At 39.8% G+C, this 15,702-nt stretch overlaps 1 protein-coding gene across 1 annotated transcript in view; it reads left to right on the top strand.

Moving 5' to 3' along the window:
• The window catches only part of LOC128636741 (zinc finger protein 420), a 60,880-nt gene extending 51,116 nt beyond the window's left edge, over nucleotides 1–9,764 (top strand). Inside the window, exon 5 of the mRNA XM_053689724.1 lies at nucleotides 6,940–9,764. Coding sequence (XP_053545699.1) covers nucleotides 6,940–9,314 — 2,375 coding nt within the window. The 3' untranslated portion in view covers nucleotides 9,315–9,764. The remainder of the gene's footprint in view (nucleotides 1–6,939) is intronic.
• The last annotated feature ends 5,938 nt before the right edge of the window (nucleotides 9,765–15,702 follow it).

Raw genomic sequence — 15,702 nt, 5'->3', positions numbered from 1 at the left:
TCTTCCAATCAGCCCAAGCCATTTCAAACAGGTCAGATTTGTTCAGATCAAAATATATCGCCTTTTCCATAGTGTAAAAATAGGCCATTGTGTGGATGATATCCTGCCAACTAGGAGGAGCAGCTCTCTTCCAAGCCCGGGCTATATTAGTTTTAATTGAGGCCAAGAGATAAACACCAAAGAGACTTTGGTGCCTGGGAAGGACATGAAGACCTAGATGTAGGAGGGCAAGCGCTGGACCAGCAGGCACTCTAAAGCCGTACTCAGCAAGGGTACGTATTCCCCTTTCCCACAATGGTCTGATGATGGGACACTCTCTGTTATAGATGAATCCTACCTGATCAGGGCTAATTAGATCTGGTAACAATTTACCAATACGGGTAGCTAATATCTTGGAGTAAATCTTGATATCTATGTTGATCAGGGAAATCGGTCTATAGTTTAAACAGAGAGACGGGTCCTTGCCCGGTTTGGGTATCGTGACAATAGCAGCCTGCAGGAACTCTTCTTTGAGAGATCCATCTCTGCTTGCTAAGTCAAAAAACCTAAGTAGGTATGGTGCTAGTTCATTAATATACTGTTTGTAGAACTGGGCAGGGAACCCATCTGGGCCTGGAGCTTTAAGAGGCTTTAAGCGCTTAATGGTCTGCTTGATTTCGAGCAGCGAGATTGGTAAGGTGAGCGCTGTTTGTTGCTCTGACGTGAGCGCGGGCAAATTCAGGGTGGATAAATATTTTTTGATTTCGGGTATGGAGGACGGTTCCAGACCTTCTGCAGTGCCAATGTTATACAGTTTGGAATAGTAATCTGCAAAGCTTTCGCCTATGAGGGATGGCTTGTTGTGCAGCCTATTATTGTGGAGGATTTGTGAGATACGGGTTGCACTATGTTTATTTCGTAATTTGTTGGCTAAAAGCGTATCAGCCTTGTTTCCTTTATGATAGAAGAGCTGTTTTAGTTTGGAAAGGGCACATTGAGTGCGCTTTAACTCCAATTGATTTATATGGTCCCTGACTATTCTAATTTGCTCTGTCAGTGCTGATGAAGGAGAGGCCCGATTGCAGGTTTCCAGGGACCTGAGCTTGGAATGCGCCTGTGCAAGCGTTAAACCAGCCCGTTTCCTCAGGAGGCTCTGTTTGCGGATTATGAGTCCTCGAGCCATTGCCTTAATGGCGCCCCATAAAATATCGTCGGGGGTCTGCCCGTTGTCATTTTGGCTAAGCAATTCAGATAGGTCATGTCTCAATTCCTCTCTAAAGGCGATATCTGTCAGGATGTGACGTGGGAGTCTCCAATCTGCCCGAGGAAATGGCTTGTCTGTGGGGTGCAAATCAGTTAAAATTAAGTCGTGATCTGACCAGGAACTTAGAGCAATCTCCGACCGTATGACGGAGTCCAAGGTCTCCGTTTGACAAAACATGTGATCTAGCCGAGAGTAAGTTCTATGAGGATGTGAGTAATGGGTATAATCTCTTTCCCTTGTGTGTAAGGATCTCCACACATCAAAATATCCATAATGAGACATTACACTCCGGAACTTAGCGGAGGTACTAATCGCCTGGGGGTTGATCTTACCAGGAGTCGTGGCTTTACGGTCTAAGGAGGGATCCCAAGTCATGTTGAAGTCGCCCGCCAAAATAACTCGTCCTTGTCTGTACTGGTCCACTAGTTGAAGGATTTTGCGGAGGCATACGGGTTGATGGGAGTTAGGGAGATATATGGATACTAGTGTATGCAGTATGTGATTTAGCTTACAGATTAAAATAGTGTATCTGGCCTGTGGGTCTCTAAAAGCTTGAATGAGTTCGTAAGCTACTCTGCGATGTAAGAGTATGGCCGTGCCTCTAGCTTTTTTAGTGAAGGGGGAGTAGTCAGGTATCCAGTAGGAGCGGGATTGAAAGCGTTGTGGGGAATCTAGTTTCCAATGTGTCTCTTGTATAAAAGCAACATCGGGATTGTGGTGTTGGAGTTCCCTGGCCAGAAGACTTCGTTTGTGGGGAGAGTTAAGGCCTCTCGCATTGTGGGTAAGAAATCTAATTCGGTTTGTCATTGTCGTGGTGTGGGAAGGGAAGGGGAGGGGAACAGTATAAGTGCAGTTGTTTAAGAGATTCTGGATACGTTATAGATCCTGCAGATTTGTGTTGGGCTGTGGGGTGGAAATAGTCCACCTAGTTGGAACCCTGGTGTGGGCTACCTGTATAGGGGGGGAGCTATGTGAGTAGGGGCCGGGTTATCTGGCCCCACTCCATCAAACAGTAAAATAAATCTCGTGTGTATCTATATTGTGGGGGCATCTAATTAACGATGCCCTAGTGATAGGGCGTTTGGTTTGTGTATGTCTATGGTTTGGAGGTATCCAATTAGTGGTGCCCTAGTGAAGTAGTGTAGAAACATAAATCAAAACAATAAAACATTAGCCAACAAGAACTATAACATCGATAACTTTAACATCATCATTGTCGTTTTTTCCCCAGCAGAGTATAAACGCTCAACCTGCACTAGGGTGACCCCTTATGACAATTGGTGTAACATTGCCTGCTATAAGAAGGTTAACATCAATGAATCAGACATCTAGAGACATCAACAGTCACTTGGTTTCGATTAGGATATAACAGAAGGCTATAAACTGGGTTATTTTTTTTTTCTTTCTTTTTTTTTTCTTTTCTTTATTTTGGGCCCAATCAGACACTTCGTATGTCAGGGGTTCTTTCCACGGCTATGCTGGGGAGAAAGAGCAAAAAGCAACAGAAGTTTAAAGAAAGAGCAAAGTTATCATCTGGCCTTGTCTAGTAATCAGGGTAGAGCCTCTGAGGGTACCTGAGAGTCCTGCGCTGTTTGGGTTTTTAGTCTTTTAGCTCGCTGGTCTTTAGGAGGCCAGTCAGGTGCCGTGGCCCTCAGTCTTGCTTTGATAGGAGCTGGTTCCACTGTGCTGCCCTTTGTGAGGCCCCATTGTGCTAGTAAAGTGGAGCCTTGAGCCAATGATGATATAGTGTGAGTTTGGTTCTCTTTAGTGATAATCAGCTTGGCTGGGTAGCCCCATCGGTATTTAAGACCCGCTTTTCTCAGCTCAGAAGTGACTGGTTGGTATAGCCTGCGACTTTGTAGAGTGTGAGCCGAAAGATCAGGTAACAGTTGAAGATTTTGAAATTTTTCTGCCAAAGGTGGTTTACGGAAGGCAGCCTGCATGAGCTTATCTTTGATATTAATATATTTTTACCTCTGTGATTACCGTATCTAAGCCTCTGCAGACTGCTCCCTTATCTCAGTTATATTAATATACTTTTTACCTCTGTGATTACCTTGTATCTAAAGCCTCTGCAGACTGCTCCTTATCTCAGTTATATTAATATATTTTTATCTCTGTGATTACTGTATCTAAGCCTCTGCAGACTGCTCCTTATCTCAGTTATATTAATATACTTTTTACCTCTGTGATTACCTTGTATCTAAAGCCTCTGCAGACTGCTCCTTATCTCAGTTATATTGATATATTTTTATCTCTGTGATTACCGTATCTAAGCCTCTGCAGACTGCTCCCTTTATCTCAGTTATATTAATACACTTTTTACCTCTGTGATTACCCTGTATCTAAGCCTCTGCACACTGCTCCTTATCTCAGTTATATTAATACACTTTTTACCTCTGTGATTACCCTGTATCTAAGCCTATGCACACTGCTCCTTAGCACAGTTATATTAATATACTTATTACCTCTGTGATTACCTTGTATCTAAGCCTCTGCAGACTGCTCCTTATCTCAGTTATATTAATATTCTTTTTACCTCTGCGATTACCTTGTATATAAGCCTCTGCAGATTGCCCCTTATCTCAGTTATATTAATATACTTTTTACCTCGGTGATTACCTTGTATCTAAGCCTCTGCAGACTGCCCCTGATCTCAGTTATATTATTATACTTTTTACCTCTGTGATTACCTTGTATCTAAGCCTCTGCAGACTGCCCCTGATCTCATTTATATTAATATACTTTTTACCTCTGTGATTATCTTGTATCTAAGCCTCTGAAGACTGCTCCTTATTTCAGTTATATTAATATACTTTTTACTTCTATGATAACCCTGTATCTAAACCTCTGCAGACTGCTCGTTATCTCACTTATATTAATACACTTTTTACCTCTGTGATTACCTTGTATCTAGACCTCTGCAGACTGCTCCTTATCTCAGTTATATTAATATACTTTTTACCTCTGTGATTACCTTGTGTCTAAACCTCTGCAGACTGCATCCTTATCTCAGTGCTTTTGACAGACTTGCATTTTAGCCAATCAGTGCTGACTCCTAGGTAACTCCATGTGCGTGAGCACATTGTTATCTATATGGCACACATGAACTAACGCCATCTAGCTGTGAAAAACTGTCAAAATGCTATGAGATAAGAGGCGGCCTTCAAGGGCTTTGAAATCAGCAATTGAGCCTACCTAGGTTTAGCTTTCAACAAATGAATACCAAGAGAACAAAGCAAATTTAATGATAAAATTAAATTGGAAAGTTGTTTAAAATTGCATACCCTATCTGAATCATGAAAGTTTAGTTTTGACTAGACTGTACCTTTTAAGTGCTGTCTATGGGATACAGTTAATACATTAGCATACCTCCCAAGTCTTTATTTTGTGGGTGGAGCTGTGTTGGGTGGGGAGGGATCATGGGTGGTTAGTGGGTGGGATTGTGGGTGTGTCTGGGTGGTCTGTCTGGGTATTTTGTGGGTGTTTCTGGCTGGGACTATGGGACATTCTGCAAATAGGGACAGTTTGGAGGTCTACATTAGGTAAGGGATTGCCATTTATGCCTGTGGGCAGGGACACCACGCCTTGCAGGAAGGACTGTAAAATAGAAGGGGACAGTTGTGACTAGTTCTTAAGATAGATTTCGTCCATTCTGAGGTTAGTTACTAGCATAGTCAGAGTGAGCCAGCTCGATCCTATATTGCCTCATTTCTCGCTTCTTACTCTCATTCAGTGATGGACAACTTTCTGATGCTTGGGGGGTTGCACAGTCTTTGTGGCCACTTTTAATGTTGTGGCTATTAATCATGCTAATATTATTATAATATATTTCTCAAACAATGTCCAGTGGCACAGGGTCAGATTTAGGTAAGGTTGCAGGCAGCTTCTGCTGTTCTCTCCAGAGGGCTCTTTTGAGTTGTGGCCAACTATTATTATTCTTTATTTATAAAGCGCCAACAGATTCCGCAGCGCTGTTCATAGGTAGCAAAGATAAAAGGACAGTACAATATGAGACACCAGACAACATTTAACAAACAAATACAGGAGGAATTGGGAGCCCTGTTCCCGTGGGAACTTACAATCTAAATGGGTAGGAGGGTGAGAAACAGGAGGTGGGGACTGCAAAGGTGGGAATGATGTTAGTGTGAAGTTAGATGAGGGCAACTATTAGGCAAGTGGAATTCATTAGCTACTGATTTGGTTATAGGCTTCCCTGAACAAGAAGGTCTTTAGGGAGCGTTTAAAGGAGGAGAGGTTGGGGGAAAGTCTGACAGCACAAGGAAGTGCGTTCCAGAGGGTTGGTGCCGCACGAGAGAAGTCCTGTAGTCTAGCATGAGAGGAGGTGATAGTAGAAGAGGCAAGGAGTAGATCGTTGTTGGATCTTAGGGGATGGGCGGGAGTATATTTGTTGATGAGTGAGGACAGGTATGGGGGGGGGCTGCATTGGTAAGGGCTTTGTAGGTCAAAGTGAGAATTTTGAATTTAATTCTGCTGTGAATGGGGAGCCAGTGAAGGGACTCACAGAGGGGTGCGGCAGATACAGAGCGTCGGGAGAGGTGGATTAGCCTAGCAGAGGCATTTAGGATGGATTGAAGGGGGGGAGAGGCGGGAGAGAGGAAGGCCAGTTAGTAGGTTGTTACAGTAGTCAAGCCGGGAAATTACTAGGGAATGGATTAGCTGTTTAGTAGTTTCAGCGCTCAGAAAAGGACGAATTTTGGAGATATTGCGTAGGTGGTTGCGACAGGATGAAGAGAGCGATTGGATGTGGGGTATGAAGGACAGATTGGAGTCGAGTGTAACTCCAAGGCAGCGGACTTGGGGTGATGGGGAGATAGTGGTGTCACCGACAGTGATAGTAAAGTTAGAAACTGGAGTAGAATTTGATGGGGGGATTAGAAGAAGCTCAGTCTTGGACATGTTGATTTTTAGGTGGTGAGAGGCCATCCAGGAAGAAATGCCAGGTAAGCAGCTATGAAAATAATCAAAATGTATTGTGTTGATGGAACAAGGCAGTCTAATGGCAAAATTATTTTACATTTTAATTATTTAAAGGGACAGTCAACACCAGAATTTTTGTTGTTTAGAAAGATAGATAATCCCTTTATTACCCATTCCTCAGTTTTGTATAACCAACACAGTAATATTAATATACTTTTTACCTCTGTAATTACCTTGTATCTAAGCCACTGCAGACTGCCTCCTTATTTAAGTTCTTTTGACAGACTTGCATTTTAGCAAATCAGTGCTCACTCCTCTGTAAATTAACGCGCGTGAGCTCAATGTTATCTATGTGAAACACATGAACTAATGCCTTCTAGTGGTGAAAAACTGTCAAAATGCTTTCAGATTAGAGGCGGCCTTCAAGGTCTAAGAAGTTTAGCATATAAACCTCCTAGGGTTAGCTTTCAACTAAGAATATCAAGAGAGCAAAGCAAAATTGGTGATAAAAGTAAATTGAAAAGTTGTTTAAAATGACATGCCCTATTTGAATCATGAGTTGTTTTTTTTTTTTGTACTTGACTGTCCCTTTAATGAATAATAATATTAATTTAACATGGCATTGCGTTGTCAATATCAATCAGGATTACCATGTGTATTACAATATACAGTGATACAAAATGCTGGTTATTTTATCCGCTGGTCTTTTTAATCATTAATTACATAACATGCATTTTTATATTTTATTTTAATAGATGAGTCAAGAATCATAAATGTTTCTGGACAACACAATATTTCCCGTAGATTGGAGAAGACTGGACAAAACACAACTCCCAAAGAATCAATACAACAAACCAGAAAAGTTCTACGTATAATAATTGCGAGAATTACTGCTGAGGAAATAAACCAGTATAAAGAATTAAGACTTGCGAATTCATGTGTAGCTACACTTAATGATAATACACATAAGGAGTGTGCTTCTGAAATTAAGAATCTTAGTATAAAAATGTCTAAAGTCCAAAAATGTAACAATGTTGTAGAAAAAGCTAATGAGAATAAAGGTGAAAATGCATGCTCCTTGCCATCGCGTAAACCTAAACAAAAGTTGCAAACAAAGAAACGTTTTGTATGTTCGGAATGTGATAGAAGATTTAATTCTAAAGCGCATCTTACTGCACACCTGAGAACGCACACAGGCGCAAAACCGTTCTCATGTTCTGAATGTGGAAAGTGTTTTAGCCAGCTAGCAAATCTTAATAAACACATAAAAATTCATACTGGAGAAAAGCCATTTATGTGTCCTGACTGTGGGAAATGTTTTATTAGCAAAGCTGAACTTGTCCATCATCAAAGAACACACACAAAAGAGAAACAATTTTCATGTTCTGAATGTGAAAAACAGTTTCATAGTAGTGCAGATCTTACCAGTCATCAAAAACTGCACACAGGAGAAATATCCTTTCGTTGCTCACATTGTGAAAAATCTTTTACTACAAAAGCCTATCTTATTAGACATCAGAAAATGCATACAGGTGATAGACCATTTGAATGTAAAGAATGTGGGAAAAGATTTATAGCCATGAAAGAACTTACCTCACATATTAAAATCCATTCCGGAGAAAAAGCATTTTTGTGTTCTGAATGTGGGAAGTCTTTTTTCTTTCGCTCAAATCTTGTAAAACACACAAAAATTCATATAGGTCATAAACAATTTAAATGTTCTGAATGTGGAAAATGTTTCATTCATAAAGCTGCTCTTATTATTCACAAGAGAATTCACACAGGAGAGAAACCATATGCATGTTCTCAGTGTGAAAAGAAGTTTCCCACAAGCCATCAACTTCTTAACCATGAGAGAACTCATAAAAGTATCAAACCATTTGAATGCTCTTCTTGTGGAAAACGTTTTCTATTAAATGCGCAACTCAGGGTACATCAGAGAATTCATACTGGTGATAAACCTTACAAATGTACGGAATGTGAGAAATGCTTTCATACTAAAGCAATTCTGGTAAATCACCAGAAAGTTCATACAGGAGAGAGACCATATAAGTGTTCTCATTGTAGTAGATGTTTTAGAAGCATCACAGGTCAGCGAATACATGAAATGGGTCATACAGGATATAAGCCATTTGCATGTTCTGAATGTGGGAAATCCTTTGTCAACAATGCAAGACTTGTTATTCACCAGAGAACACATACAGGTGAGAAACCGTATTCATGTACAGAGTGTGAAAAGGCTTTTTCAACCAAACCAGCTCTAGTTACTCACCAGAAACTTCACACAGGAGAAAAAATATATTCGTGCTCTGATTGTGAAAAGTGTTTTACAACTAATCGACTACTTCAACAGCATCAGATAACTCATACTGGAGAAAAACCACACAAATGTTCTGACTGTGGAAAATGCTTTGCTAGAGAGGGACACCTTGTGCGACATCAAAACATTCACAAGGGAGAGAAATCCTTACCATGTCCTGATTGTGGTAAAAGCTTTAGCAGCAACGCGTATCTTGTTATACATCAGCGACAACACACGGGAGAGAAGCCATTTGCGTGTCCTGAATGTGACAAATGTTTTACCAACAGCACAGATCGTAATGTGCATCTGAGAAAGCATACAGGAGAAAGACCATTTGAGTGCACTGTGTGTGGGAAACGGTTTACCAGTGGCGCTATTCTTGGTAAACATCAGAGAATGCACACAGCAGAGAGATCATTTGTATGCCCTGAATGTGGTAAAGGTTTTACCAAAAAAGTGTATCTGGCTAGACATCTAGCAATACACACAGGTGACAAACCATTTGCATGTTCTGAATGTGGAAAAGGTTTTGTTAATAATTCACTGCTTGTTGTTCATGAGCGAAACCACACTGGCATCAAACCTTTCCCATGCGCCATATGTGGAAAAGCATTTGCAACTAAGCCTATTCTTGCTCGGCATCAAGTAAGTCACCTGGAAACAAAAGAATTTGAATGCTCTAAATGTGACCAACGCTTTGCTACTAAAACTTATCTTAATAAACATATGGAAATTCATACTGAAGAAAAGCGATTTGAATGTCTTGAGTGCGGTAAACGTTTTAGAAGACGTACACATCTTTATAGCCATCAAAAAGTACATGACTAATAAAAACTAATGACATGATTTGATGGTGGTTGATGTACAATTTTTTTGTTTTTGTTAAACATCTTAAATAGATATGAAACGCTGCTCCTGTAAAAAAAATATATATATTAAATCAAAGAAAAAATTCTCAGTATAACCGCTGCTTTATAGTAACTTAAAGGGACACTGAACCCAAATTTTTTCTTTCGTGATTAAGATAGAGCATGAAATTTTAGGCAACTTTCTAATTTACTCCGTATTATCAATTTTTCTTCATTCTCTTGGTATCTTTATTTGAAATGCAAGAATGTAAGTTTAGATGCCGGCCCAATTTTGGTGAACAACCTGGGTTGTTCTTGCTGATTGGTGGATAAATTCATCCACCAATAAAAACGTGCTGTCCAGAGTCAACAAAAAAAACGCTTAGATGCCTTCTTTTTCAAATAAAGATAGCAAGAGAATGAAGAAAAAATGATAATAGGAGTAAATTAGAAAGTTGCTTAAAATTGCATGCTCTATCTGAATCACCAAAGAAAAAAATTGGGTTCAGTGTCCCTTTAAGGTAGCAGGCATGCTCAGAAATTAAGTTGCATTCTGTCTGTTCGGAGCATGGGCAAAAAAACTGACTTCCAGTTTCTCTAGCATTCACTGAACAATAGACCAGCTCATGTTGTTCTAAAAGATTTATGACATTAAGTTATACATGACTTCCTATAGAGACCCTTAGCCCCCTTGTTGGGCTTTGACAGGAAATGATGGACCTTTTTAAAATGATTCAAATTACAATGATTTATTTTAAGTACAACAATGAAACAAACTGTGGTTACATCCCTTTAAGGGCCTTATACAATGCATTTTTTTTATTAGGTTAGACATTATTTTACTTTGCTTTATTACTGTATCTAGCTACTAATTGTGTAATAATAAAATTATGTATTGATAAATTGTTAATGTTTTTTAAGAAGTATTTGAGCACATGAGTTTGTTTTGGACTAAATATGGTAACCAGATCTTCTTTTCATACTTTTGCCGAGCTGACAATCTTCTTTTTAACAATAAAGTTTATCATTAATTACTTGTAGGTGTTTTTTCTAATTATATTTCCCGTTAGCTCTAGCATAAATGTGTCTAGTTATTTCCGCTGTTGGAGTGATGGAATCTGCATGAAACTTGCAGCCTTGGTGAATCAATGAGGGGTTAAGAAACTCTGTATATTGGACGTGTAAACATTTGACTCCTTTAATGTGACAATAAAGTCATTTTTTTATGATTCAGATGGAGCACACAGTTTTAAAAATCTTTACAATTTACTTATATAATCAGACTGTGCACAGACATTTTATTCACACACTTTATGAGGCACAATCCCCTACTGAGCATGTGCAAGAGATCACAGTGTATACGTATATGAGTCTGTGATTAGCTGATGGCTGTCATATGATACAGTTATATGCACACTGTCTGAGGCACCAGCTTCTACTGAGCATGTAGAAGAGATCACAGTGTATACGTATATGAGTCTGTGATTAGCTGATGGCTGTCACATGATACAGTTATATGCACACTTACTGAAGCACCAGTTACTACTGAGCATGTGCAAGAGATCACAGTGTATACATATATGAGTCTGTGATTAGCTGATGGCTGTCACATGATACAGTTATATGCACACTGTCTGAGGTACCACTTACTACTGAGCATGTGCAAGAGATCACAGTATATACGTATATGAGTCTGATTGGCTAATGGCTGTCACATGATACAGTTATATGCACACTTACTGAAGCACCAGTTACTACTGAGCATTTGCAAGAGATCACAGTGTATACGTATATGAGACTGTGTGATTAGCTGATGGCTGTCACATGATACAGTTATATGCACACTGTCTGAGGCATTAGCTACTACTGAGCATGTGCAAGAGATCACAGTGTATACGTATATGAGTCTGTGATTAGCTGATGGCTGTCACATGATACAGTTATATACACACTTACTGAGGCACCAGTTACTACTGAGCATGTGCAAGAGGTCACAGTGTATACGTATATGAGTCTGTGATTAGCTGATGGCTGTCACATGATACAGATATATACACACTTACTGAGGCACCAGTTACTACTGAGCATGTGCAAGAGATCACAGTGTATACGTATATGAGTCTGTGATTAGCTGATGGCTGTCACATGATACAGTTATATGCACACTTACTGAGGCACCAGTTACTACTGAGCATGTGCAAGAGATCACAGTGTATACATATATGATTCTGTGATTAGCTGATGGCTGTCACATGATACAGTTATATGCACACTGTATAAGGCACCAGTTACTACTGAGCATGTGCAAGAGATCACAGTGTATATGTATATGAGTCTGTGATTGGCTGATGGCTGTCACATGATACAGGGGGCCAACAAATGAAAGAAATTTCAAATTTACATGAAAAAACAAACAAAAATCTACTGCTCATTTGAATTATATGAAAGTGCTGTTGCTTTGTCTTTTTACTGTGCATTATGCAATTCTACTGTATTTAAAGGGACAGTCTAGTCAAAATTAAACTTTCATTATTCAGATAGGACATGTAATTTTAATCAACTTTCAAATTTACGTTTATCATAAGATTTGCTTAGTTCTCTTGGTATTCTTAGTTGAAACTAAACCAAGGCAGACTCATATGCTAATTTCTAAGCCTTTGAGGGCTGCCTCTTATCACAGGCTTTTTAAATTGCTTTTCAACACAAAGAGACTGAAAGTACATGTGGGCCATATAGATAACACTTTGTTCAGGCACAGAAAGTTATTTAAGATTTAGCCCAACACCATGCTAACTGCAAGACAATTGATAATAAACAGTCACAGTCATGTGATCAGAGGGCTGGAAGAATGTTCTTAGATACAAGGTAATCATAGAAGTAAAAAGTATATTAATATAACTGAGATAAGGGGCAGTCTGCAGAGGCTTAGACACAAGGTTATCACAGAGGTAAAAAGTATATTAATATAATTGAGATAAGAAGCAGTCTGCAGAGGTTTAGATACAAGGTAATCACAGAGGTAAAAAGTGTATTAATATAACTGAGATAAGGGGCAGTCTGCAGAGGCTTAGATACAAGGTAATCAGAGGTAAAAAAGGAAATGTATGCTTACCTGATAAATGAATTTCTCCTACGATACGACGAGTCCACGGATTTCATCCTTACTTGTGGGATATTATCCTCCTGCTAACAGGAAGTGGCAAAGAGCACCACAGCAGAGCTGTATATATAGCTCCTCCCTTCCCCTCCACCTCCAGTCATTCGACCGAAGGTTATAGGAAGAGAAAGGAAAAGCTAAAAGGTGCAGAGGTGACTGAAGTTGTAATAATAAATAAAATATAATCTGTCTTAAAATGACAGGGAGGGCCGTGGACTCGTCGTATCGTAGAAGAAATTAATTTATCAGGTAAGCATACATTTCCTTTTCTTCAACAAGATACGACGAGTCTACGGATTTCATCCTTACTTGTGGGATACAATACCAAAGCTACAGGACACGGATGAAAGGGAGGGACAAGACAGGAACCTAAACGGAAGGCACCATTGCTTGAAGAACCTTTCTCCAAAAACAGCTTCAGAAGAAGCAAAAGTGTCAAATTTGGAAAAAGTGTGAAGGGACGACCAAGTCGTAGCCTTACAAATCTGTTCAACAGATGCATCGTTTTTAAAGGCCCATGTGAAAGCCACAGCCCTAGTAGAATGAGCCGTAATTCTTTCAGGAAGCTGCCGTCCGGCAGTCTCATATGCCAAGCGGATGATACTCCTCAGCCAAAAAGAAAGAGAGGTAGCCGTAGCTTTCTGATCCCTACGCTTTCCAGAATAAACAATGAATAATGAAGATGATTGACGGAAATCCTTAGTTGCCTGTAAGTAAAACTTTAAGGCACGGACCACGTCCAGGCTATGTAACAGACGCTCCATCTTAGAAGAAGGATTAGGACACAAGGAAGGAACAACAATTTCCTGATTAATATTCTTATTTGAAACAACCTTAGGAAGAAAACCAGGTTTGGTACGTAAAACCACCTTATCAGAATGAAATATGAGATAAGGCGAATCACATTGTAACGCTGAAAGCTCAGAAACTCTTCGAGCAGAAGAAATAGCAACTAAAAACAGAACTTTCCAAGATAACAATTTAATATCTATGGAATGCATGGGTTCAAACGGAACCCCTTGAAGAACTCAAAGAACTAAATTTAAACTCCAGGGAGGAGTAATTGGTCTAAATACAGGCTTAATTCTAGATAGAGCCTGACAAAAAGACTGAACATCTGGCACATCTGCCAAACGTTTGTGAAACAAAATTGACAAAGCAGAAATGTGTCCCTTTAAAGAACTTGCTGATAACCCTTTCTCCAAACCTTCTTGGAGAAAAGACAGAATCCTGGGAATCCTAACCTTACTCCATGAGTAGCCCTTGGATTCACACCAATAAAGATCTTCACGCAATATTTTATGATAGATTTTTCTAGTGACAGGCTTTCGAGCCTGTATCAAAGTATCGATGACCGAATCAGAGAATCCTCGCTTAGATAAAATCAAGCGTTCAATCTCCACGCAGTCAGCTGCAGAGAAATTAGATTTGGATGTTGGAAAGGACCTTGAATGAGAAGGTCCTGTCTCAAAGGAAGTTTCCACAGTGGCAGAGAGGACATGTCCACTAAATCCGCATACCAAGTCCTGCGTGGCAACGCAGGCGCTATCAGGATTACTGAAGCTCTCTCCTGTTTGATTCGAGCAATCACGCGTGGAAGGAGAGGAAACGGTGGAAACACATAAGCTAGGCTGAACGACCAAGGCACTGCCAAGGTATCTATAAGTTCGGCCTGGGGATCCCTTGACCTGGATCCGTAACGTGCATGCTTGGCATTCTGACGAGATGCCATCAGATCCAGTTCCGGTCTGCCCCATTTGCGAATCAATGAAGCAAACACCTCCGGATGGAGTTCCCTCTCCTCCCAATTTTCTACTCCTGGGATGTAGATTGCCGACAGATAACAAGAGTGGGCCCCAAAGCCCATTATAACGATAGCCCAATATGTCAACAGAAAAAATAAAACATAGGTCTCCCAGTAACACCCCTTTGTTTAACAGGTCTACTGCTTACCCCATTCCCTTGCAGGGAAAAAAATGCCAGCCAGTTCTGATCTATCAAGTCTCCTCAGAAATAAAGGGCTGCACATACCTCAATGCTGCTTGTAGCATGAAACCGTTCTCCACACTGGAGATGTCTCTTGTGTTACCTTCAGAAATCTTGTGGGAACTAACATGGATCTTAGTTACAGCTGCTAAGATCAACAACCTCAGGGCAGAAATCTTCTTCCATATCCCCCTGAGGAAAATAGTACTTACCGGTACCATTTAAAATAAAAAACTTCTTGATTGAAGAAACTAAAACTAACACCTCACTTTACCTCTTCCTAGTATAACACAGGCAAATAGAATGACTGGGGGTGGAGGGGAAGGGAGGAGCTATATATACAGCTCTGCTGTGGTGCTCTTTGCCACTTCCTGTTAGCAGGAGGATAATATCCCACAAGTAAGGATGAAATCCATGGACTCGTCGTATCTTGTAGAAGAAAGTGTATTAATATAACTGAGATAAGGAGCAGTCTGCAGAGGCTTAGATACAAGATAATCAGAGGTAAAAAGTATATTAATATAACTGAGATAAGGAGCAGTCTGCAGAGGCTTAGATACAAGGTAATAGAGGTAAACAGTATATTAATATAACTGAGATAAGGAGCAGTCTGCAGAGGCTTAGATACAGGGTAATCACAGAGGTAAAAAGTATATTAATATAACTGAGATAAGGAGCAGTCTGCAGAAGCTTAGATACAAGGTAATCACAGAGGTGCAAAGTATATTATTATAACTGAGATAAGGAGCAGTCTGCAGAGGCTTAGATACAGGGTAATCACAGAGGTAAAAAGTATTTTAATATAACTGAGATAAGGAGCAGTCTGCAGAGGCTTAGATACAGGGTAATCACAGAGGTAAAAAGTATTTTAATATAACTGAGATAAGGAACAGTCTGCAGAGGTTTAGATACAAGGTAATCCCAGAGGTAAAATGTATATTAATATAACTGAGATAAGGAGCAGTCTGCAGAGGCTTAGATACAAGGTAATCACAGAGGTAAAAAGTATATTAATATAACTGAGATAAGGAGCAGCCTGCAGAGGGTTAGATACAAGGTAATCACAGAGGTAAAACATATATTAATATAACTGAGATAAGGAGCAGTCTGCAGAGGCTTAGATACAAGGTAATCAGAGGTAAAAAGTATATTAATATAACTGATATAAGGAGCAGCCAAGGTGCAGAGGTGTCTGAAGTGTACAAAAATTAACAACCTGTCTTAA

Source organism: Bombina bombina, chromosome 7 (assembly GCF_027579735.1).
Source record: "Bombina bombina isolate aBomBom1 chromosome 7, aBomBom1.pri, whole genome shotgun sequence".
In the NCBI taxonomy this organism is placed as follows: domain Eukaryota; kingdom Metazoa; phylum Chordata; class Amphibia; order Anura; family Bombinatoridae; genus Bombina; species Bombina bombina.
This window is presented reverse-complemented; position numbering and strand designations above follow the sequence as displayed.